At 42.4% G+C, this 24,794-nt stretch overlaps 2 protein-coding genes across 2 annotated transcripts in view; both read right to left on the bottom strand.

Annotated features, from left to right (window-relative positions):
- Positions 1-2,401, bottom strand: part of CNPPD1 (cyclin Pas1/PHO80 domain containing 1) — a 13,470-nt gene extending 11,069 nt beyond the window's left edge. The window contains exon 1 of the mRNA XM_075181024.1: positions 2,147-2,401. Coding sequence (XP_075037125.1) covers positions 2,147-2,248 — 102 coding nt within the window. The 5' untranslated portion in view covers positions 2,249-2,401. The remainder of the gene's footprint in view (positions 1-2,146) is intronic.
- Positions 2,402-6,566: 4,165 nt separating this feature from the next.
- ABCB6 (ATP binding cassette subfamily B member 6 (LAN blood group)) lies at positions 6,567-23,549 on the bottom strand. Its single transcript, XM_075181020.1, has 20 exons — positions 22,788-23,549; positions 20,273-20,815; positions 18,587-18,724; positions 17,074-17,257; positions 16,113-16,205; positions 15,201-15,393; positions 14,845-14,966; positions 14,339-14,448; positions 13,331-13,396; positions 13,053-13,178; positions 12,884-12,960; positions 12,229-12,292; positions 11,731-11,816; positions 11,479-11,536; positions 10,488-10,592; positions 9,959-10,133; positions 8,742-8,854; positions 8,298-8,392; positions 7,481-7,549; positions 6,567-7,387 (listed from the first exon to the last, which is right to left on the bottom strand). Exons 2-20 carry the CDS (start codon positions 20,789-20,791, stop codon positions 7,231-7,233), a joined length of 2,550 nt encoding a protein of 849 aa, XP_075037121.1. The 5' UTR covers positions 20,792-20,815; positions 22,788-23,549; the 3' UTR covers positions 6,567-7,230.
- Between the last annotated feature and the right edge of the window lie 1,245 nt (positions 23,550-24,794).

The raw sequence follows: 24,794 nt of genomic DNA, 5'->3' as shown, positions 1-24,794 counted from the left end.
ACTCAAAACAACGCACGCTAAGTGCAGCATTGCCGAGAAAGAAAATAAAGCGTAATAAAAATCGGTCAGAACATCATCATCAACATTTATGACACCGATTACATTTAACAACCAATAGCTGAAGTGTTCTAGTACAAAACATGGCCATGTACATAGAAACTTAAAGGTAAGAAAATTCTTATCTAAAAGTTTCTATGTTTGACTTATTTGCCCTTAAATTTTTTCAATGGGGAAATAAAAATATATTTGATAAAAAAATAAAAATAAAAATAAAGTGTGTTTATAAGTTACTGCTAGTGTACACTGGACGGACATAAGGGGCTGCTCTCCTGTGTAATTTGAAAATTAACTGTATTATTCACCTGAATCCTCTTAAAAGTTGCACAACCACATACTGTAAATTATACAAATGTGCTTCTCACCCTAGCTTGTGCCCCAGGGTGCTTCCATTTTTCTCACAGTCAAAAATTAAATCAAGTGAATGGGAGGGAGCATTTTAAAGTGACAAACGGACTGATTTGCGATTCAGTATTACACGGCTGACAAAGCCCAGGGGACGCAGCCCCCAGGGCTACAACTAGGAGCACATTACTACAAATTTACAGCAAGTGGTAGAGCAACTTTGAAAACACAGGGGGGGTCACAATCTGAAAGAGCGATTTTCTACATTTGAAAAATATACAGCTTACATAAAACACATTTTCCTTTAGTGCATCAAAGTAAGTTTCCCATAGGAAGAAAGTGCAATAAACAGACGCAGGACATGAAAAACAAATTCATATATAAAAGATAGAACTGGTGCTACTAGTATGTTTTTGGAGAGTGGGAGGAAACCGGAGCACCCAGAGGAAACCCACGCAAACAAAGGGAGAACATACAAACTCCACACAGATAAGGCCATGGTCGGGAATCGAACTCATGACCCCAGTGCTGTGAGGCAGAAGTGCCAACTACTAAGCCACCGTGCTGCATGTCAGCCCGATGACACCGGCGCGTCGGTCAGCCCGATGACACCGGCGCGTCGGTCAGCCCGATGACACCGGTAGATCAGTACTATAATAATAATAGATCAGTACTATAATAATAATAGTAGATCAGTACTATAATAATAATAGTAGATCAGTACTATAATAATAATAGATCAGTACTATAATAATAATAGTAGATCAGTACTATAATAATAATAGTAGATCAGTACTATAATACAGATACATCAGTACTATAATACAGATACATCAGTACTATAATACAGATACATCAGTACTATAATAATAGCAGATCAGTACTAGAATACTGGTATAATAATACTATAATACAGATACATCAGTACTATAATAATAGCAGATCAGTACTATAATACTGGTATAATAATACTATAATACAGATACATCAGTACTATAATAATAATAGATATATCAGTACTATAATAATAATAGCAGATCAGTACTATAATACTGGTATAATAATACTATAATACAGATACATCAGTACTATAATACTGGTATAATAATACTATAATACTGATACATCAGTACTATAATAATAGTAGATCAGTACTATAATAATAATAGTAGATCAGTACTATAATAATAATAGTAGATCAGTACTATAATAATAATAGTAGATCAGTACTTTAATAATAGCAGATCAGTACTATAATACTGGTATAATAATACTATAATACAGATACATCAGTACTATAATAATAATAGATATATCAGTACTATAATAATAATAGCAGATCAGTACTATAATACTGGTATAATAATACTATAATACAGATACATCAGTACTATAATACTGGTATAATAATACTATAATACTGGTACATCAGTACTATAATAATAATAGATCAGTACTATAATAATAATAGATCAGTACTATAATACTGGTATAATACTATAATACAGATATATCAGTACTATAATACTGGTATAATAATACTATAATACAGATATATCAGTACTATAATACTGGTATAATAATACTATAATACAGATAGATCAGTACTATAATACTGGTATAATACTATAATACAGACATATCAGTACTATAATACTGGTATAATAATACTATAATACAGATATATCAGTACTATACAGCCTGTACATGCTGCCAGGGGCTGTGCTCAGGGTTTACCACTCACAGGGAAGTCCTTGAAGTCCCGCCCGGGTGGTTGGAAGCTGTTGTGACCGTTCTCATCCTGCGGGTGAAACCCACGTAAGAGCCCGGACATCCTACGCTCCATGGCGGCCTGGCTGATGTGAGAGCCCGGGGACCACAGTGGTTTCCGCGGGAACCGAACACTCAGCCCCGGATCGGGTGGTGGCTGAATCCCTTCAGCTCAGATACCTCAGACGTCACTATGACATCACCAGGTCACGTGGCTGCAGCGGTCACATGACACAGGCGCAGGCGGGCTGCTAGATCTGTACCAGGTACTTTAGCTGAAGAGGATCTAGTTACAACCCTGTACCCAATGAAAACCGGATATATCGTCACTTCCGCCCTGTTACCATAGAGACCACGAGCACGCTAACAGATCAGCCTATCCATAGGCTACAGCAAGCTGTCAATCAAGAGTAGGTGGGACTGTCGGCCATGTTGGTACACCCACAAGTGGAGGAAGTACACAGCGTTATCTGCTGTGACTGTCACTCTGGTCATCTGTTGCTTAATTTATTCGGGAATTTATGTCCTATGTCCTATGCACTGAAATGATAACATCCACTGCTGTTGTTACAGGCTGATATTTATCTACATTAAACTGCTGCTCACCCATCTTCTTAACTTTGTTACTGTCCTGTCTGACACATGTTGATTTGAAGTAATTGGGTAAAACAGATTTGGACAGAGATCGTCATCATCAGTTTTTTATATAGATCATTGAGATTCTAGTCGGTTTTAATTGCATTATCTCATAAACCAGTTTTAAGGGACAGCTTTTGGCAATGTCCCAATTTTTCACCGCCTACTTATTGCACAGGTCAATTTTAGCATATTGGATGCAAGTATTGTTACCATATGTTCTTACTATCAATTGCAAAAAAATTATGATAGTAAACATGGCATGATTGGCATTGTAGTTCTCCAAGTTACACCAGGACAGTGTTGCTGGTGATGTGCTTAAGATGCGGGTTCTCAGCAGCAAAATGTTTCTACAAACTATTTTAAAATCTTGGCAGTTATGCTGCCACCCGAGTGATCTCAGTGTGTGAAAATGTTCTGCTCCTGTTTTCTCCATCTTAATGGATCCATAGATCATCCTGTTAATATCCCTATTACCCACAGATACATATTCTTGCAAGAAAGGCATCCAATCCACTTTTGGAATTTTGTCATGTCCATCTCATGTGATAAATAGTTATACAACAACTCCGTACCTATGAACATTTAGACTTGCAAAATCAAGACAAAATAAGCCTTGCACCCGATAATCACACACCACCCTGTCCAATCCGCCAAGAAGCTCTGTCCACTTTTGTGTAAGCCCCATACTTCAAATTGGGACTGTCCTGCCAAAATTGGGGCAGTTAGGAGGTATGCAACTTATTAACCCTTATATGTTTTGGGTGCATGAGGAAAGCAGAAGCAATGTGATCCGTGTTTTGGAATGCTAGGGAGAATTTGCACTCTAGTTAAAAGTCTCTTCCATATTTCCTTGCGTCGCAGCAAAGAGTTCGTAGAATTAGTGAAGAGTCAGATACAAGTATTAGATGCATTGCCTAGCAATGAAGAAAAGCACAGATCAAGTTACCAAATTCACTTCTACTACCAAAAACCTCATAGACTTCGACCTTGGGAACTAGGAACCCTCACCCCAAAAAGCCTCCTCATAGACTTCGACCTAGGGAGGTCTTACTGTTATTACTAAGACATTGTTCTACAGCCCATTACTATTAGCACATACCACAGACGACCAATGACGCCTTAGTTCAAGACGTAGCGCTCCAGGAAACATCAACACCATGTTCCCTATGGTGTGATCCTTGACAGGTATAAAGAAAGCTCAACAATCCTGGAAAGGACGGGACAAAATTTCCTACATCTCAAGAAAAGGAAAACGGATCAATCTGGAAAAGTTCACCCCAAAAGGCTTCCACATAGACTTCGACCAGGGTAGTATCACCAAAGAGTTCTGTGTAGTGTTTTTTTTATACAGGTCTCTGAAATCCAAAATGACCAAGACTATATAATACACAGATTTTCCTAACGAACACTGAATCAATGACATATGAACTCACCGTTTATACAGATATTAACAACGCTTGCGTATTATAAAATACTGTGGGATTATTATAAATTATATAGCTAGGACACTCAACAGTTCATGTACATTAATAGATCTACAGTTCAACTTCACTCAAATTAGATTTTATTCACCAAATATATTTCAGTAAGCTGCAATGTGTTGAATGTGGCATGGTGCAAGTAGCAACCACTCATAGGATTATTCATGTTCCATTTTTTTATGTTACCCTTCCATTCAGACATTGTACTGAGTTATGAACAACTCTAACGGACAACTAAGGGGGAGATACAATTCAGCGTGATGTGTTTCCGGAACGTCCACGGAGACACATTGTGCCGTTGTCATGGCAGGAATCTCCGCTAAATTTTTTCGCACCCCACAGAGGTGGCAGAAAAATGAGCAGAGATTCCTACCGCAATGGCTGACAATGTGCGCAGCCGGACATTGAAGTGATGTCTGTGCAGGACATCGCCAGCAACTGAATCTCCTGCTAAGAGTCAGTTTGCCATTTTTGCCTGATTGTATTTTGGCTGAATATATCTATATACAATGTATTTAGCAGAACAATGCCTGCGATATAGAACCTATTATAATACCTCTAATACTACAGCATGGGCCACGCAAACTGGCCCCATGACCCTTACAGTCACATACTACATAATGTGGGTCCATTAAACCACAAACAAAATCCAACTGGTCGTCAGATCAAATAAAATGTAAAGTGATAGTTTTAATCTTTGTAATTTGTTTTCTACTTAATTATTCTTTGGAACATCAAGATAATGTATATCACAGTAAAATTGAATTATGTTAGTACAGATTATGTAATCTTAGTAATTTTGTGCTCACGGACCGTAAAAAACTAAGAGGTCAGTGGAGAAAATAGATGAACATAGGAGGTTTATCAGAACATATACTGATGATCGTCATGATATAGAATAACTAATTAATCACTTTTCTGCAGTACATAATTATGACTGTTTTAATATTCATGGGTTTACAATTTGTGCCACATCCCTTGAGAGTCAGCATTGACTACTCCTGCAAACAGATTTGAAATGCACTTTAGGATTATGTGTAACAGGACCTTGGGGGAAGCAATAGGTAACATAATTTGATTCTATTTTTTTGTAACTGCATGTAAGCTTGACCTTGGCCTCAGATCCTTACACTGAGATTAGTAGGTTTTGTTTTTTTTGACTATAAAGGTCATTTAGGTACAGGGCATGGCCTCTCTGCACAAATGTGCCCGATTCTCCATCTAGGAGAATTGGGCACATTCAAACTACTTCCAAATGTTAAATAAAATCCAATCAAAGTGTAGACAAATTAGGATTTCCTCCTCAGCTAATCTGTAATTGGGGAAAGAGAGAGCACTTTGGGGCTTTTGTTATTTTAATTGTTATATTCAACATTTGTAGTAGAGAATATAGCGCTCAGTTTATATGGTGCACCTAATGGGCGGATTTAGAGTGCAAATTTGGCATGGGTGCAGAAATTACACCCTTGCAAACCATATTGCATTGCAAAGGATGCAACTATAAACAGTGGGCAAATCCTGCTTGCTCTTGTATGCTGTCAGCTCTATTTTTACACTGCATTTTAGAGTTACGATACACCACTCCCCCCTTCGCAACTCTAATTCAGGTTTGAGCTGCATGGGGACTGGTGGGAGCAGGAACTGGTTTCCTAGATTGTGTTACCCTATTCAAGGACAGTTGTTGCCTGTTGTGGATAGACTGTAAGCCAGTCCAAGAGATACGCTATACTATATCCTCACCCCTCTCTCTGATTGACTGAGTGCATGTTATAGAATGCACGCTTTACTCTGAGTTATCGCTTAATTGGCTGAAGTCCCCCAATGTTTGAGAACAGCATAGAATATGTCCAACCAGTTTGTTAATTTTTCAGATATTCAAATAGATATGTTCTGTAAATAATACAGATATGGCCAGATCCATATAATTACAAAACACACGTGACCATAAGATATGTATAGTAGTCCTGTAAGTAATATCGCTATAAATGGGTAGTTGTGATGTCATGACTTAGGTAGTGCATTCATAAATGGGTTATCCACGTTGTAATGTAATCTACCCTCTGTGTATCAAGGGGGGCACACACTGCAAACTGGTCCCTCGTTTTTTTGCGCTGTGCAGAGTCCCCACCCAAGATAGTTCCGCCACTATGTGCTGCGCAATTCTGAAACCTGCCCTTTACGCTGCACCATCAATCAGACGATCTAGAATTTTTCGGTCCCAGGTATAATTCATTAAAAGAAACATGTCTGCTTAAAGAACAACACTCGTCAATATACAGTTTTTGTTTCTGTGCTACGGACCATTTTTATTCTTGGTAATGCTTTTAAAACGTGTTATTGTCAGCATCTTCATGAAAAATCATTGAATTATTCCACTCATAGAAGACACTGTAGAATAAATATTAATTTATCCTTCTCCCTGCAGATTATTCAACACACCCGTTTAAATTTACAAAACATGAATTACAAGGGGGGCAAGAGCTATAATGAAGTAGCTTCGAGGTCACGGTTGAGTTTCACGCATACGCACACGCGTGTCCCAGGCGTGTAAGAGGTATTCCAGACAGGAACTGGGTCCTATAGCAGCAGGGTCCTTGGGATTGCAGTTCCTGAAGGGCAATGTTGTAAACATACAGGTTCACACTGCTAAACTCATTTCTGTTAGCAAAAACTGGTAGATGTCAACTATCAAACATTCAGTAGTGTAGTGGTATCGCGGAGCGTGACGGCTCGTCTGTGAAAACAGAAGCTTTGCAGCCGGAGGCTCTGTTCCTGCATCCGGTGATAATAAGTGGTCTGATCAGTGCAGGAATTAATCCTCCCACTTGTCATACAGAATGCTGAGGAGGAAAAACTATTCTGTGGCAGCCGCCAGCATTGTCCGAGCCCACGGTCAGCTGGGAGCTGATGAAACTGGCATCACACCCCCCCTTCTAGTCTAATGAGGTTTCCTCAGTGCTGGCTTTGGTTGCTGCAGCTTCTCTGAAGTCCTGTCCTTTCTTTCGGAATCGGAGTCAGACGAGGACTCGTTGCCGCTTTGCTGCTTTTGCCACATTCCTGCGTAGATGCCTCCTTTATCAAGAAGCTCGTCGTGTCTGAAAGCAAAAGGAGACAGGCGGTGAAAGAGCAATGACACAGCGATGAGACGCGGACGCGTCCTGTTCTATCGCGCTCGGTGTTGCGTTTACCTTCCTCTCTCTAGGATCTGCCCTTCTTTCAGTACCAGGATCTGGTCTGCGTTGATCACCGTGGAAAGCCTGGAAATAAGAGAACGCGGATAATTTGAGGACAAGACACTGGGTAAGGGTTAGTTCTTCTATGGAGAAGCTGCTACCCTGACCCATCAGGGCCGTAACTAGGGCTGTGCGATAGAGGCGACCGCCCAGGGCGCAATTTAGGAATATTTTAGGTTAATCTGGTTAAAATTGAGGTCTAGGGGGGGCGGCATTTGTCTTTCTCGCCCCAGGCGCTAGAATTATAAGTTACGGCTCTGTGACCCATAGTTCAAGAACTACAGTGCTCTCTCTGTTTATAACACCCCTCGTTAGATGCCAGCCTCTCTTACCATCACATATTACCTTGCCACAAAGTGCATCCAAATGTGTTAAATATATAGGATAATACACTCCCCTACTGTAAAGTTATAGGGATTATAGGAGTCACCAAGCAGTTCTGTGACTATGTAAAAGCACAAAGCAATAAGCCAAGTACTTTTATACACATCCAAGGTGACCTGTAACATCCGTAATAAGTTATAATAGGGAACACATTGCTCCTTATGGTATAGAACGTTTCCTAACATTAGAACTCGCTGGTTATACAGGTATCATAGAATGTTCCTACATATAGTAAAATCCCTTGTGTATTAGGTCATTAGAACTTCCCCTCCTTATAATGACACCCTTGCTAGAACACCAGTTTTGGCCTGTGTATTAAGATGGTGCTATAAAGAGGGAGCACTGCGATTATTTTATAATTCTATTCAAGAACAAGATGTAGCCTTACCTGTGAGCCACCACCACTGTGGTCCGATTGATGCAGACCTTGGCCAGAGAAGCTTGGATGTTCCGCTCGGTTTCGGTGTCCAATGCAGAAGTGGCCTGGGGGGAAAAACCCCAACAAGGACAGTCAATGAGAGACCGTAGATGATAGACCAAGAAGCTGGGTCGTGGAGGGAACTCTTACTGGGATGGTGCAGACTGGAGTTTGGGAACTTGCAAGATCCTCACGATGGAGAGATCGGATAACAATTAGCCCCGCCAGTAAATCTGGATCTGGTTAGCCTTATACGTAGGGTTCCTCAAGTCCTCTACAACATTACAGCAAAGGTCCTGACCCTACATCCCTCGGATGTACTAGTGAGGCTAAGAGATGGTTCGCATTAAGACCTCCACCCAAAGCAAGACGGAGAAGCCCTTTTAAGTGTGACAACTGGCGGTGTAAACTCACCTCATCCAGCAGGACAATCTGTGGAGCTTTCAGAATGGTTCGAGCGATGGCGACTCGTTGCTTCTCTCCTCCACTGAGCTTCAGACCACGTTCCCCCACTTGTGAGTTATAGCCTGCCGTCATAAAAAACAGGATTTATGCTGGGTACACACTACAGAAATTTGGACCAACTTTTTATGCCGAGCGATTTTACATGCGACCGATGGTCCGATCGCTCGGTCCATGGACTGCATACACACTAGCCTTGTTTAGGACGATAAAGAGAACAGCGGACGTCCCTTTAGTGACTTTTTACAGCCATGTTGTCGTGAACAATGATTTCAATTTCGTACTCACTGCAGCGACATTTGCGGGAAATGTAACGAGATACCAAAGACATTAGCATAAAGGGGCAGAGCTTTCACTATACTTAACTCCCAAAACAGCATAAAAACAGAAGGCAACACTGTCTCTTCATTCATTCCTATTTGTAAACCTACAATGGCTACAGAAGTACAGGAACAAGCAACTGCACTTTTTAAACTTTATAAAGGTTAAATGAGAAATGATTCCCAACATAGATGCAAAGGGTAATAACCCATGTGCTTTATACACGTGTAATGGTCTGCAGCCAGACAGGTGCAATACACATCTATACAAAACACAAGCCTGTGATGTGCGGATACCGCACTACGTGGGACTGGGATTGACATAAAAAATTAACATACACACGCCCCCCAGGTCGAGGAAGTATCGGGGGATTGTCGTGGATTGGTCGGAAGTTTATACACACTACTCAGCAGAAACGAGATTGGAATGAAAATATTAAATGGTACGACCAACCAAATGAGGCGACAATCGTCCATTTGGGCAGACTTTCGACCATCGTGTCACTGCACACACTGACCCTACTTTTGAACGAGCGGTCGTATGTCGGCTGTTTGAGTCGATTATTGGACGAAAACCTGTGTAGTGTGTACCCAGCTTTACACAGAGCCTAAACCTTACCCCAAGACCCCAGCAGGGGGTTCAAGCTGTGCAACGGTGTTGCGACAAAATCAATGTCGACTCTAGAGGCATCTGACCAGATGCCACAGACACAAAGGCTTCACCCAGTGGCGTTGTATTGATTTAGCACGTGCTACAATACTTCAGCCTATTGTTGGCATGGATTCTGGCAACAAGCGTATCCCATCCTAGCGAGGGAATCTGTGATCGGTCTGGGGATAGTCACTCACCATCGGGGAAAGAAAGGATCCGCTCGTGGATATCAGCTGCGGCTGCGGCCTCCTCTACCTGGTCGTCGGTGGCGCCAACGCGTCCGTAGCGGATATTGTTGCGGATGGTATCATTAAACAGCACTGTGTCCTGGGGTACAACCCCAATGTGAGCCCGTAGGGAAGCCTGTAAAACCTACAGCCAGGGAGAGATTCAAATTACTACCCATTATACAATATGAAGTGCCATAAAGGGGTTTCCCACCTTCAGAATAACCTCAACAGAGTATACGGCTTTATATTGTTTTTCGGATTCCTTCAGTGGTCTTAGGTAAGATACAGAAATATATATCAAAATAGGAGGAGACAGGGCCAATCGTGAGCGGAAGGCGGGGCTAAATGCGGGCCAGCCAATCAGAGTAAAGGAGGGGCGTGATTATGCAAAATGCCCCCCCCCCCAAACATAAAGTCTAGGTCCGCCCCTGCGTCCCCCTGACGTGTGTTATGAGCTGTGCGTTAGTCGCCGGCCCTGTACAGGGTGTACACTCACGGTGGAGATGTCCTGCCCGTCGATCCTGATGCTGCCACCTCTGACATCATAGAAGCGGAAGAGAAGTCGTATGATGGTGCTTTTCCCGGAGCCCGATGGCCCCACCTGCAAAAGGAAACAAACGGTCTTAAATACAGAGATCAGCCTTCATGCAAAGCAATAACGTAGGAGTACTAAGGGGCTGCTTGGATCTATGTGAGCACAGTGTCTGCATCACCTGGCCTGTGTGATAAGAAGGGACGGGTTGGGTTATACAGGCGGGAGAGGAACCATTCCACGGCTCCCAATAATAAGTCAGAATAAAGTAAAATGTAGAAAAAGTTTGCCGACAGCGCACAAGCACAACTAGATCAGTGTTGGCTAACCTGAGACACTCCAGGTGTTGTGAAACTACAACATGCTTTGCCAATATATAGCAGCTTATTGCTGGAAGGGTATGCTGGGACTTGTAGTTTCACAACACCTGGAATGTCACAGGTTAGCCAACAGCACTAGATAGTGATGAAAGTAGTTCTAAAGAACTTATAAAAATGTAACACTCAAAAGATCTGTGGATAAAAGATAAGATCACTAAATTTATTCACAAATCACGTATAATATACATATAACAAGAGCTCTTGTATAACTTGAATATAATACCATTATAAGCAATATGGCCAATTGCTATATTAATAAAGCATATACTGCTAAAAAGTAATTTAATTTAATTCATGAACATAACCACATCTAGCGGTTCTTGTGCATTGTCGCAAACTTTGTCTACATTTTTTAATTTCTGATTAGGGGATAACAGACCCCTAGCGACCGGCAGCCTGGACTCACTAATTACATAACCTGCGCTGACAGGTTGTGTTATATAATGTTTAGAATAAAGTAAAGGTTTAAAAAAAATGAAAGATATAAGCGCTGGCAATTCATATACAAGTTGTACTGTGCCGCGGTGGGGTTCAGTGAGTGAAACGCGTTAGGGTATGATACGAGAAGAGCTCACCAGTGCGACAGTCTGTCCCGGCATCACGGTGAACGAGACGTCACGCAGGATCTCCCTCCTTTGGTGACGCAGATTGAAATAAATAATATAGAGATGAGGGGAAAAGAAGGAGACAACATTGGAGTGAATCCTGTTTATTTATATGGCTAAAGCGATTATTACTCCAAAAAATAAAGTGTTTGATCTAGACCCTCTCATTGCCTTGAATCATATATACAAACTAGTAAGATGGCCAACGGTGTGGCACCCTACCCGTCTGTGTAGCTGAAGTGGACGTTCTCAAACTCAATCTTTCCAGTGCGAAATCTCAGCTCGGAGGCATTCACCAAATCCTTCACCTGGAGAGGTAGAAAAAAGAGAAAAGCTGCTCAGATATGGGACAAACATTTGTAGCCTTAAAAAAATAAAAATAATCTCATATCTCGTTATCGCTCATACAACAGAACGCTGCTTCCATGAGAAATTGTTGAATTTAATTGCATCTTTTGGGCGTGTTTGAACCTACATCTGTTCTTGAAGCTACCTGTTAACGACTTTCGGTTAATGCAACCAACCTCTAGTTCAGGTACCGTTCCCTAACCATGTGATCACTGGGAATCTTATAATCTGTCTGTATGCAGAAAGCTTGAACAATTGCCGATGCCCCTTCTCAAAAGCTGTCAAATACAGTATTCCAAATGAAAGGAGGAAGGAGAAGTCCATAAACATGAACTATTAGAGCACTTTAATATTACCATAGAATCCACTCACCTCTTGGTCTTCACTGAACAGTTCAAACATATTCTCCATGTCAATGAATGAATTCTGAATCATCCTGGAGAGAAGATACAAAATACATAAACATGTTATTATCTATGGCTTCCCCTCCTCACATCATGCCACTGCCCCTGTCACATGCAACCCAGTCCTCACTGACACATCACTCATCTCCTGATATACTCTGTGCTGCTGGGGGGACCCTGCTCCTTCCACTATATAACTCTCAGTCTGTGGCTTCCTGCTGCCTCCATTCCCCTCCTCACATCATGTCACTGCCCCTGTCACATGCAGCCTTGTCCTCACTAACACATCACTCATCTCCTGATATACTCTGTGCTGCTGGGGACCCTGCTCCTTCCACTATATAACTCTCAGTCTGTGGCTTCCTGCTGTCTCTATTCCCCTCCTCACATCATGTCACTGCCCCTGTCACATGCAGCCCTGTCCTCACTAACACATCACTCATCTCCTGATATACTCTGTGCTGCTGGGGACCTTGCTCCTTCCACTATATAACCCTCAGTCTGTGGCTTCCTGCTGCCTCCATTCTCCTCCTCACATCATGTAACATGCAGCCCTGTCACATGCAACCCTGTCCTCACTGACACATCACTCATCTCCTGATATACTCTGTGCTGCCGGTTACCTGTAGTATGTGCCGAACCAGTTAAGAGGCGTATAGAGCTGGATGATGTAGGTTCCAAACAGTACGTAGTCGCCAACCTGTGCGCAGGGAGATCACGTCAGGGACAGGTCATACAGTAATACAGAATAATCCCATACTGATATACCGCCCCAGTTTACCCCCTACTCACTTTAAACTTGTTTTCAGTAACAAAGTAGGCACAGAGGAGGGACCCAGCTAACAGTCCCAGCCCGATGATAAGATTCTGGGTCTGATTCAGCATGGCCAGTGTAGCGTTAACCTTCCACTCCGATACCTGGAAGAGAAGTCAAACATTTAGTAAAATAAATGCATTTTAAATCCTCTCAACAAACTAACAGATATCTCTGGGAGATAAGAGGGCAGCGGGGTATTTAATGACATTACCAGGGCCTAGATCTCAGTGTAATGTGGGAGATACATTCTTACCTGGTATTTTAATATTGCATCGTTGAATCTGTTCACCTCATAAGACTCAGCGTTATAGTATTTCACCTAATATGGATCAGACAGGGAGGTGTCAGCGTTAGGTTATGTAATTACAGCGGGATTACACAGAACTATGTAGACTGTAGGCTTTCTATATACAGTAACTGCTCATTGGTATGATACCAACGCACTAAGTCAGCAAATTATGGCTCTACACCGCTCAATGCTTAACGTTACATTGTACCTGCCACGTAGAGACAGTTACGGTTCAGCCATATTGTGGGTGGAACCAATATTCAAAATTAGCAATTCACTAGGCACCAGTGACATCACTGAGAATGCAGCCTATCCATTCACTAGGAACCAGTGACATCACTGAGAATGCAGCCTATCCATTCACTAAGAGCCAGTGACATCACTGAGAATGCAGCCTATCCATTCACTAGGAACCAGTGACATCACTGAGTGTGCAGCCTATCTATTCACTAGGAACCAGTGACATCACTGAGAATGCAGCCTATCCAGTCACTAGGAACTAGTGACATCACTGAGAATGCAGCCTATCCATTCACTAGGATCCAGTGACATCACTGAGAATGCAGCCAATTAATTCAGTAGGAACCAGTGACATCACTGAGAGTGCAGCCTATCTATTCACTAGGAACCAGTGACATCACTGAGGATGCAGCCTATTCACCAATTCAATAGGAACCACAAAATACCACATGTCTGTGGATATTGGCTGCTAGTAAATTGTTAGGGTGCATTGTCATGAATATTGGTTTATGACTGCATACTGACCATCAGCACACTGACACTTGGGATCACAAACAACAGCACGCTGAAAAACTGTTTTTCAAGCTAAAAAAATAACTAATTCCACAGCACAACAGGCAACTAAAATAAAACACTAAACTGTGTAATGAATGGACAGTGAACAGCTGCACAGGAGGACACACAGACAGACAGCAGATAACAGCAGCGAGAACAATATAACATCTCTGTCACCGTTTCAAAGTTCAGTAACGAGTCTACAGCTCGAGATTTAGCCTCGTTGTCTCTGGTGTTCATATCCCTGCGGTACTTTGTTCTCCATTCAGTGATGATGATGGTGAGGGCTGTAAATCAGAAATCACAAGGTTACTGGTGAACTAGCGACAACCTGTATGTACAAGGGGAGGAACAAACCACACCTCTAAGGAAACTATTTGTATGGCCAGACTATTATTACTATATCTAAAGGCATGGCATGGCCCTGCTCTATGCTAAATAGCCCAACACCTGCTGGGACTTGTAGTCCCATAATAGCTGCAGTGGCATAGTGGCTGCCTCTGCATTAGATAATCCGAGCAGTAATAAGCCATCTACATATTGCATGTTACACATATGTACTTATATAGTATATGAACAAAGTATATTTAAGAAATATATAGCTTTATACTGCAGGACCGTCTCTCTCTCTAGTAGCATATAGTAGCTGACGATCCTTCCCTCTTCCTCTCCCCCGTACTTACTCAGATATAAGGTCATACAGATGAAGATGATCAGTCCAAACCACGCGTTGAAGGAAGATGTGAAATAGATGATCCCAATGATAATATCCGCAATGGTAGGAAGAATACTGAATACTATGTAACTGTCAGAGAGGGAGACAGAGATCACTCACACATGGTCCAAGCACAATGTTGAGTGCAGGCCTGGCCAACCTTTGGCTCTCCAGGTGTTGTGAAACTACAAGCCCCAGCATGCTTTACCAGTAGATAGCCAGCCAGTAGCTGGCAGGGCATGCGAAGACTTGTAGTTCCACAACACCTGGCGAGCCTCAGGTTGGCCAGGCCTGGATTGGTGTATTGCAACAATGATCTAGTACCTCAATAGGCTGTTAATACTACTGGTTCCTCTGTCCACGCTACGTAACACTTCGCCCGTCTTACGCCCGAGATGCCAACGCAGGGAGAGGGAGTGGAGGTGGGCGAAGAGGCGGATCTGCACATTGCGGTTTGTAAACTGCTGAACCCGGATCCACAGAAAGGTTCGTAAGTTACTTACGAAACCTGTCGCTCCTTAAAAACAGAGAAAGGAAATACATTGTTACAATCAAGAAACACTTTTTTTTTAAATGAATATATATATATTTAAGTAGTCACAAAGATCTATGTACAAAGTACTTCATAACATTAAAGTAATATTTTATGCATCAGTGGCTTCTTTAAGTGCTAAATACATAAGAAATGCATATAAAATGGTACAGTCTATATACTAAAGGTGAAAGTAACGTAGGAAGAGATATCACTTATACTGAGAATACTGGAGAATAAGGATTTCTATATAGGATACAGAACACTGGTGATTTCAAAGATCCTTATATCCTGTATCCTTGTAACAGAAAAGTGTACCTGATGAGTATGAAGTGATTGCATCACTGTTTATATAATATTATTTACATACATCATGACAGCACTTAACTGAAAGCAAACAAACCACGCAGGAATGAATGATTTAGCAGAGCGGGGGGATTACTTCTGTATTGTCGGTAAGGGAGTAAAGTGGTATATTTGTGCTTAAAGGGTCTTGCAAAAGCTGTAAGAGTTATGAAAACGTACCCTAAGGAAGTAATTTTTTAATTCAGCACCAAAGATTATAAGCTAAAATGGGCATATTGTGCGGTGATGACCTGTAGTTTAATACTATTATATTATATATATATTATATAATATGTTTGACGCAGAAAGTAACAAAAGTAACATAATGTTTAATCTGTTCCTCTCCCCCCCGAAGTTACCTGCTCCTCCACCTTGCAAAAGCTTGAGCAGAACGTATATGCAGACAGTGAGCGCCAGGGCGTGCCAGGGAGAGCCTTCAGTCAGGTTGTCCACTGTAACAGGGAGAAAATGTATAAATCACATGGTAAAGCAGCACAGTGGTTAGTATTGCTGCCTCACAGAGCTGGGGTCATGACGTGTTTGTGCGTGCTTTCACCCGGTGTTCAAATTTCCTCCCCAAAGTCCTTAAACACACCCCTAGGCTTCTTGGTCTGTGTGTGTTAGATAATTTAGACTGTAAGCTTCAATGGGGCCGGGAATGAAGTAAATGATTCATTATTTTCTGTACAGCTCTCAGCAATATGGTGGCGCTATATAAATAAATGACAATCAATAAATTCACCCCAAAAAGCTGTGTTGTCATATAGAAGCTACTGAAACACCGCTAAGTAAATGACAATGTTGCAGATAACATATTATTATTATTAATCTTTATTTATAGAGCGCCATACAAGGTCCACAGCGCCGTACAGAGGTCATACAACAAGACAGTACCTGGTATAACAGTACAATACAGTAAACAAATAATTCTACAACTCTCAACACAGCTACTGTTAGCCTGGATGGGCAATGTGGTACAAGGGGTGCATTCAGCGCAGGCTGAAACCTGTGCCCATTAGCGTGGGCGCAACTAACAGGGTTAGAGCCACTGAAAGAGGTGCGAAGACGATGGAGGAGTGGAGTAATGGGCAGAGAGCCCGAGGAGGAGGTGCGCAGTGTAGCTGGTGAGCAAAGGTTATAGGTAATGAGAACAGGAGAGAAGAGGGCTCTGATCACAAGAGCTTACAATCTAAAGGGAACGTGGAAGTAGTGTGATCCTTTTACGGTCAGCGTGAAGAGTATGAGACGCACCAGTAACATGAGGGGTGTTATGAGTCTAGATGTTAGATGTGCAGTAAGTCACTTACATCACCATCTTACCTATGTTCTTATAGTATATGGGAACAAAGACATTGATGACACGTTCTACACCCATCAGCCCCATACAGAGGAGAACCAGTAGCTGCAGTAATACGCTCCCCTTCGGCCACATGTACGGGACCAGTAGACGCACCTTCTTCCAGAAGCCCTGCCATGTGGACTCATTATGACCCCTGAGCAGAGGCTGAAACGTTCGAGAGGGAAGAGCAATGACACACAAGGCAGAAACGAACGTTACTAGCGAGTGACTGAGCTATGTTGACAAACAATGATATATCAATGCTTAATATTAAAGTAGAACAACCCACCCCCCAAAATAATACTTTAGAATAACTTATAAAGGGAGACCTGTACCACGTCACCTTTTATTGGATGTCACAACAATTGATTAGTCCAAAAAAAAAACATTCAAAGTTTGTTATCCCACACGGCCATATTTCTGTAAGAGTCCATCTCTCATCCAAAGTCCAAGGTTTTTTTTTTTTAACAAGACTCAGAATGTGTACATTTGCCATAAAACCAGAATAAACAGACATCTGCTTTCACTGTTCAACAACGTGTACTAGACAATAAAAGCAATTGCTGCTGGGTTGCTGTGGTTTTCAGAAATGTTAGGAAATAGCTCTCAATAAGGGGCAATTACGAAACAGAAACAGTGTGGACCCACAATGCACCTTGCAAGTGCGGCCAAATGACTTTGTAGCGCATTTCAAGACGCAATAATGTGTCTGTTGAAATACCCCCATGAGATCATTCTGCGGCTAATTGTAATTTTATTTTTGCATTTTGGTGGAAAAGTAGGTGCAAATTCATACTCCACTAAAACTACCCCCGATGACACCAGCTGGTGGATCCTGTTGCAAATTCGCCCCAGTGGACTGCAAATCCATGAGTCTTCCTGTAAAACCGGGGGCCAGCTTTACAGGATTAAATATCAGACAGTGACTCCACTGTTTTCCTTCCATTGTCTATTCTGCACATTTCAAGACCCCTCCTCTATGTTTCGATTGTTGTTTTCTAATATTTTTTCTACTTTGTATCTTACTATGTTGGAATTGTCTATTGTTCTACATATATTACGGGGACCACATGTGCTCTCCTTTGTTCTATTTTTTGCTTTTATTCTGTATCCATCCCTTATTTTCTTTACCTGTTTATAATATTTTTGTAAATAAACAGTTATTTACCCCCCCCCATCAAAAAAAACAGGGGCCACTGAGCAGAAGTATACTCCTGACATCACACAAGAGCTGCAGTTTTGCACTTTACAAATGACCTCTAGTGATTCAGAAATACTGAGAGTTACGTAGCTGCAGCTGATTTATAATAGAGAGAAATACATGAACACATCGTTTTCCTGCTATCATGATATACAGCACTGTACACTCATCAATATGTATGCGTGCAGAGAGAGTCCGTATAAAACGCTCATTTCTCACATTCACGTGACTAATAAACGAGCTCTGTCGTTAGTTCCACTTTAATATCACCGTGTTCCGTTCTATTTCCTCACCTGAGTATTCTCCACATCTCTTTCATCCTCATTAATCAGCAGGACGTACGGTTTCCGCGGCCGGCCTGGGGCTAGCATGCCCAACATGAAGAGGAACAATGTGCAGATGTATCGCAGGGTCCAGAGGCTAAACTGCACCTACAGAGATATTGGGGGTAACGTAGTAAGATCAAGTTGCATTATATGTTGGGATAACATCACTGAAACACCCTTGGACAGTCACGCGGGGACTGCATTTCCAAACATACCCCCATCATTTTCAACTGGATAATTATAGCAGGTACATTGAAACAATGAGCCGATTCCCTGGTGTTGGGGCAGCGTGTGGGTAGGATTTCGCCAATTGAGTTCAAATCTTCTGCCTTCTTGTAACACTTTCATCATCATCATCATCATCATTTATTTATATAACGCCACTAATTCCGCAGCGCTGTACAGAGAACTCACTCACATCAGTCCCTGCCCCATTGGAGCTTACAGTCTAAATTCCCTAACATACACACAGAGACAGACAGACAGGAGAGAGAAACTAGGGTCAATTTTGATAGCAGCCAATTAACCTACCAGTATGTTTTTGGAGTGTGGGAGGAAACCAGAGCACCTGGAGGAAACCCATGCAAACACGGGGAGAACATACAAACTCCTCACAGGTAAGACCATGGTCGGGAGTTGAACTCATGACCCCAGTGGTTAGCACTTCTGCCTAAAAGCACTGGGGTCATGAGTTCAATTCCCGTCCATGGCCTTATCTGTGTGGAGTTTGTATGTTCTCCCTGTGTTTGCGTGGGTTTCCTCCGGGTGCTCCGGTTTCCTCCCACACTCCAAAAACATACTGGTAGGTTAATCGGCTGCTAACAAATTGACCCTAATATGTCTCTGTCCGTCTGTGTGTATGTGTTAGGGAATTTAGAGACTGATGTTAGTGAGTTCTCTGTACAGCGCTGCGGAATTAGTGGCGCTATATAAATAAATGGTGATATATGCGATACACCACAATAACTGTTGTGATTTCACTGTGCATGCTACACAGTGTTATCGTTTTGCTGTCTGTATTTTCTTGATTGACCACTGAAAATAAAAAATTATAAAAAAAAAATAAAAAAAAATGGTGATGATGATGATGAATCTGGGAGCATCCTACAATATAAGCCTCCCAAGTTTCTACAGACATAATTAATCCTCTACATCTTTAGCGAGGGCCTCTCTCTCCTACATACAACTACTAGTTCCAGTTCCAATGTATGACTGATATATTTGAAAAAATAAATAAAGTAGAAAATACAGTCCCCTTTTCCCTGCTTATTCCATGTTGTCTTATGTTTGACCATTGCCATGAAAATGAAGAAGGAACCATAAATGAACGTGTACCTGCTGCCTGCACACAGCGGAGGCAGACACTTATCTGGCTGATCCAATATTCAGCCTATGAATTCTGGGGGAATTAGTGACATCATAACGTTCAGCCAATCAAATCACTACTGACTTAGGCCTCAGGGACGTCACTTGTTCCTAGTGAACTGAAAGGAGGCAACGAATATTCAGCCACACATAACGTCCGCCTCCATCACGAGTAAGCGAAACGTCTACTTTAAACCTAACTTTTTTTTTTTTGTCAACCCTATCCCATCCATGTATGTATGCTTACACACGTCACTCCCGTGTACAACACGTGATGGTGGGACATACCTTTTGCGACACACTGTCCATCGACGACCACCACCAATGCGGACTCTTCCAGGATATAAAGGCCAAGTTCTCGGCAGCGAAAGCCAGTGACCAGAAGAGAAGGAGCACCACTCCATGGCCCCTACTCCTCTCTCGCTCCAGGGCCCTCGTGCGCTCCAAATGAATGAGCCAGATGCTAAATCCCCACGCCCCTGCGGCCAGGCAGCCGTGCACTATCATGTAGCCATACAAGACGTCGCTGCTGGCGGCCTGGTAGATCAGGCCGCCTACTGCCTGAGACATCAGCACCGCGGAGAGCGCTAGCTGCAGGCGGTAGAGGCGGGACTTAGGGATGTACTTTGGCTCCATCGTCCGGCTGTGTTTGGCATACAAGGCGGACTGTAAGGTTCCCAGGAGGAGAGAAAAGCTGAGCAGCACCGAGGGCACCAGGGTGAAATAAAAACAAGGAGAGAGTCCGCTGTCCATCCAAGCGTGGGACACGCTGCCATTGTGCTCGCAGTAATCCCCCAGCTTCACCATTCTTTAAAAGGGGATGTGTAGCACCTAGGGGGGAAAAATATAATTACCCATTATTTTAAATAATCTGTATATATACACATAAATTATCACTGTATCAGCACATAATACCCATTATTTTAAATAATCTGTATATATATATTTATATATACACATAAAATATCAAATTTGACATTGAAAAATTATCCAAAAAGACCCAAATGCAAATATTAAAGAGTTTATGGTGCACAAAATATTCTATATAAAATGTATAAAATTAAAAGACTAGAGACGTCATAACTTAATCCATAAAAAAATAAATAAGAAGAATTAGGATTTATACAGCAACAATTAAGGAGATCCATAAATTAGGCAGTGGAAGAAGCTGATTTGTGATGACATAGCGACAAACTGGACGGATAATTTCGTACACACACCACTGGAATTATTATGTCAACTTTTATGGGCGGAGCAGGTTTAGATTGTTTTGCCTAGAAACTTACAAAAATAATTGCAGGACTGTATTTGTCGCTAGAAAAGTCACAGAAGTGAGGACAGACAGCAGCAATGTAGCTGAACAGAACCATCTATCCAGAGCCGGGACAAGGTTAGGCAGAAGGGGCAGCTGTCGTGGGTACAACAAAGCTGGAGGCACAGGGCTGACATTGGATACTGGGGGCGATTCTACTCAGTGCCGAGGAGTGGATCCGAGACGTAGACACTCCTTGGCGATGCAACATCGCAGATTTTGCCTTGAACCCCCATAGTGGTGCACAGGAAAATCTGCAATGTTGGTACCGTAGCACACGGAAATATGCGTGGCCAAACATCACGCTGAATTGGATGTGCCCCATAATTAGTCTTTAATGTCAAGACAGAGGTGGACCACAACCTGCAGGCTAGGTTACCTGTTGTTCCTTCTATGACTTGTTATCTTATACAGAATTATTTCATATTTATGTATAAAACATAGAGGGACTGGCGCAGTTCGCAATAAAGTGGACGTTCTGCCCATAGTAACCAATCAGATTGTAGCTCTCATTTATCTAGAAATACGATTGATTCTGATGGCTAACACCTACACTTTGACTTTTCAGCAGCTTTAGCAAATCTACCCCTAATTAGCCATTTGTAAACTGTTTTTTCCTCTTTCAGATCATTTCTAGCATCCTTCTGGCCTTTTCAGTCATGTATTAATAGCATCGGGGAGAAGTGTTTATGTTCTGTGTTGTGGACACAACTGTATCAGAGAGCAGCTTTACCCAGAGGGCCGGGAATGCACCGTACCCTCCCTCCTTCCTCTGTGTGGCCCCTTTGAACACTAGAGGGCCACACATGCGGCCCACCACCTCTTTCACATTGCCCATCACTGGCTTTGAAAATGAAAGCAGACATCCGATTGGTCTCCATTGGTTACAGCATCTTCTCTGTCCTGCACCAGTTTTCACAAATTGTGCTAAACTGTATTTAATGAAAGCTGCAGGAGGGCATGGGCAAAGCAGTAAATTAAAGTCACCTGAAGGTGCAAACCTCTTATGTTTTTTTACATTACCGTAATAATAATATCAGTTAGTATAGAAGAAACACATAATTGGGTAACATTCATTCATGGCTCTGTAAAGTAAACAGTTGTGTCCATTCCCTACTGAACTTAGCAATATGTATTCTGATGCTCCTGCTTCCTGGTGTAAACTTATGTATCCAAAAGATTTATCACATATTGGCTGAACATCATCTCATTGAATACTTCTGACAAGCGCGATCCTGTGCAGGGAACATTACACACACACACACACACACACACACACACACACACACACATAAATACATACATACAGTGTGTCCATGCAATGTGAACACATATAACTGCATGCAGTAAGTTACATATCATGCAATGTATACATACAGATAAGTATTACATGTTATGTACATAACATATAGCAGTGATACTGGTGGTGGTTTATATGTGTATGGGACAATGTGGCACAAACTGTATAAAATATTCCCTTTTGTTACTCACCTTTCAGGGGACTGTCTGTCTCTTCACACTGTGCTGTCTCTCTGTGACTTGTGAGCTGTTAGCAGGTCTCTCTCTGTCTGTAGTCTAGGTATGTCTCAGTGTCTTTGTGTATATTACTGAGGCAGTCTCTCATTATGTTTATGTCATTGTCAGTCTATCACTGTGTAACTAAAGTGTCAGTCTAGTCTCAAGTCTCTTGCAATCATCTATCTGTCAATATGTCAGTCTCTGAGAGTCTGCCTGTCTATATGTCAGGCTGTCTGTGTTTCAGGCTGTCCCTGGATGTCAGACTATCTCTGTGTGTCTCAGGCTGTCTCTCTGCCTGTCTCTGTGTGTCTCAGGCTGTCTCTCTCTCTCTCTCTCTCTCTCAGGCTGTCTCTGTCTCTCTCTCTCTGCCTGTCTCTCAGGCTGTCTCTGTGTGTCTCAGGCTGTCTCTCTCTCTCAGGCTATCTCTCTCAGGCTGTCTCTGTGTGTCTCAGGCTGTCTCTCTGCCTGTCTCTGTGTCTTAGGCTGTCTCTCTATGTCAGGCTGTCTCTCTATGTCAGGCTGTCTCTGTGTCTCTCAGGCTGTCTCTCTGACTGTCTCTCTGTGTCTCAGGCTGTCTCTCTATGTCAGGCTGTCTCTGTGTCTCTCAGGCTGTCTCTCTGTGTCTCAGGCTGTCTCTCTATGTCAGGCTGTCTCTCAGGCTGTCTCTGTGTCTCAGGGTGAACGTTCTGATCCAGCCGGCAGTGTGTCCCTGGGTCCCTGCGCCCGCCGTGTTCTCCGCCGGTGACTCAGCATCTGTCATTGTATAACGCGCCGCCTACAGTGACTCAGCGACCCTACAGTCAGAGCTCAGTGTATCAGTCACCTCTAATCAGTCTGTAAGCAATGACAAACGGGGGTCCTGGAATCTGACATTTAGTGAACCCCCCTCACATGACCCCAGCGTTATACTTTGTACCTAATTTAGCTATAAATGTACATCTTTATAGAGGTGTATAGATATCACAGACACAATATTATTGTCAGTTTTACTACATAACCATTCACTGTGTGATAGTAATATGCTCCTGCTTTCCTCGCTAATTGTACAATTTGTGAATAAAGGGGTTTGTTCAACTGATTGCATGTAGGGGGTAACTAGATATTAAGCAAAATTTTGGAAAGGACCCCATGTACCACCCAAAGGTGAAATAACCCCCATATACACATAGGGCTTTGACCGGGCAGGTTGCCACCTCTGCTGTGAGCCCTATATAAGCTGCACTATGGTAGTTACATCTTTGATTACATGTCTCTGCCAGGGTCTGATTATCCAAAGAGCTAACCAGGCCGAAGGGTAGGGCGTGAGGCTTTTTGGGTGGGTGCAAAATTGTGACATAGAGAGGAATAGAAGTTAAGTAAAAACAAAAAAATAAATTAAAAATGTAGTAACGTTTTAATCTTGACGCATTCCTGTGGTAAAGGCTGAAGACAGTGAGTCATCCGCGGGCGGGCGCTTGAGGATAAGCGAGTAGGAGAGACGGCGCAGACAACAGAAATCCCACTCCATATAGCTCCACTGATTCCACAGCTCTGTACAGAGAAATCATTCACATCAGTCCCTGTCCCATTGGAGCTTACAGTCTAAATTCCCTAATATACACAGACAGACAGAGAGAGAGAGAGACTAGCGTTAATTTTTGATAGCAGCCAATTAACCTACCAGTATGTTTTTGAAGTGTGGGAAGAAACCGGAGCACCTGGAGGAAACCCACGCAAACACGAGGAGAACATACAAACTCCACACATCCAGGTCGAGTGTCATGCCCACTTCCTCTTTCCAATGTGTTTCTTTGTCTTGTACAGACAAATTTGCAGGTATTGGTAAAATTGGAATTGGAAAGTCAAAAGCGTGTTTTTATTTCAGAGAGTTCGGGGAAGGTGCCCAAGGCAGCACATTTGGTGAATAATCTACAATTTCTCCTAGTTCATAGATGGAATATTGTGGGGTTAATGTTCGAAGGAAAGAGTGGGTTGCTCCGT

Source organism: Mixophyes fleayi, chromosome 7 (genome assembly GCF_038048845.1).
Source record: "Mixophyes fleayi isolate aMixFle1 chromosome 7, aMixFle1.hap1, whole genome shotgun sequence".
Taxonomy (NCBI): domain Eukaryota; kingdom Metazoa; phylum Chordata; class Amphibia; order Anura; family Limnodynastidae; genus Mixophyes; species Mixophyes fleayi.
Note: the sequence above shows the minus strand (reverse complement) of the source record. Positions and strands in the feature narration are given on the sequence as shown.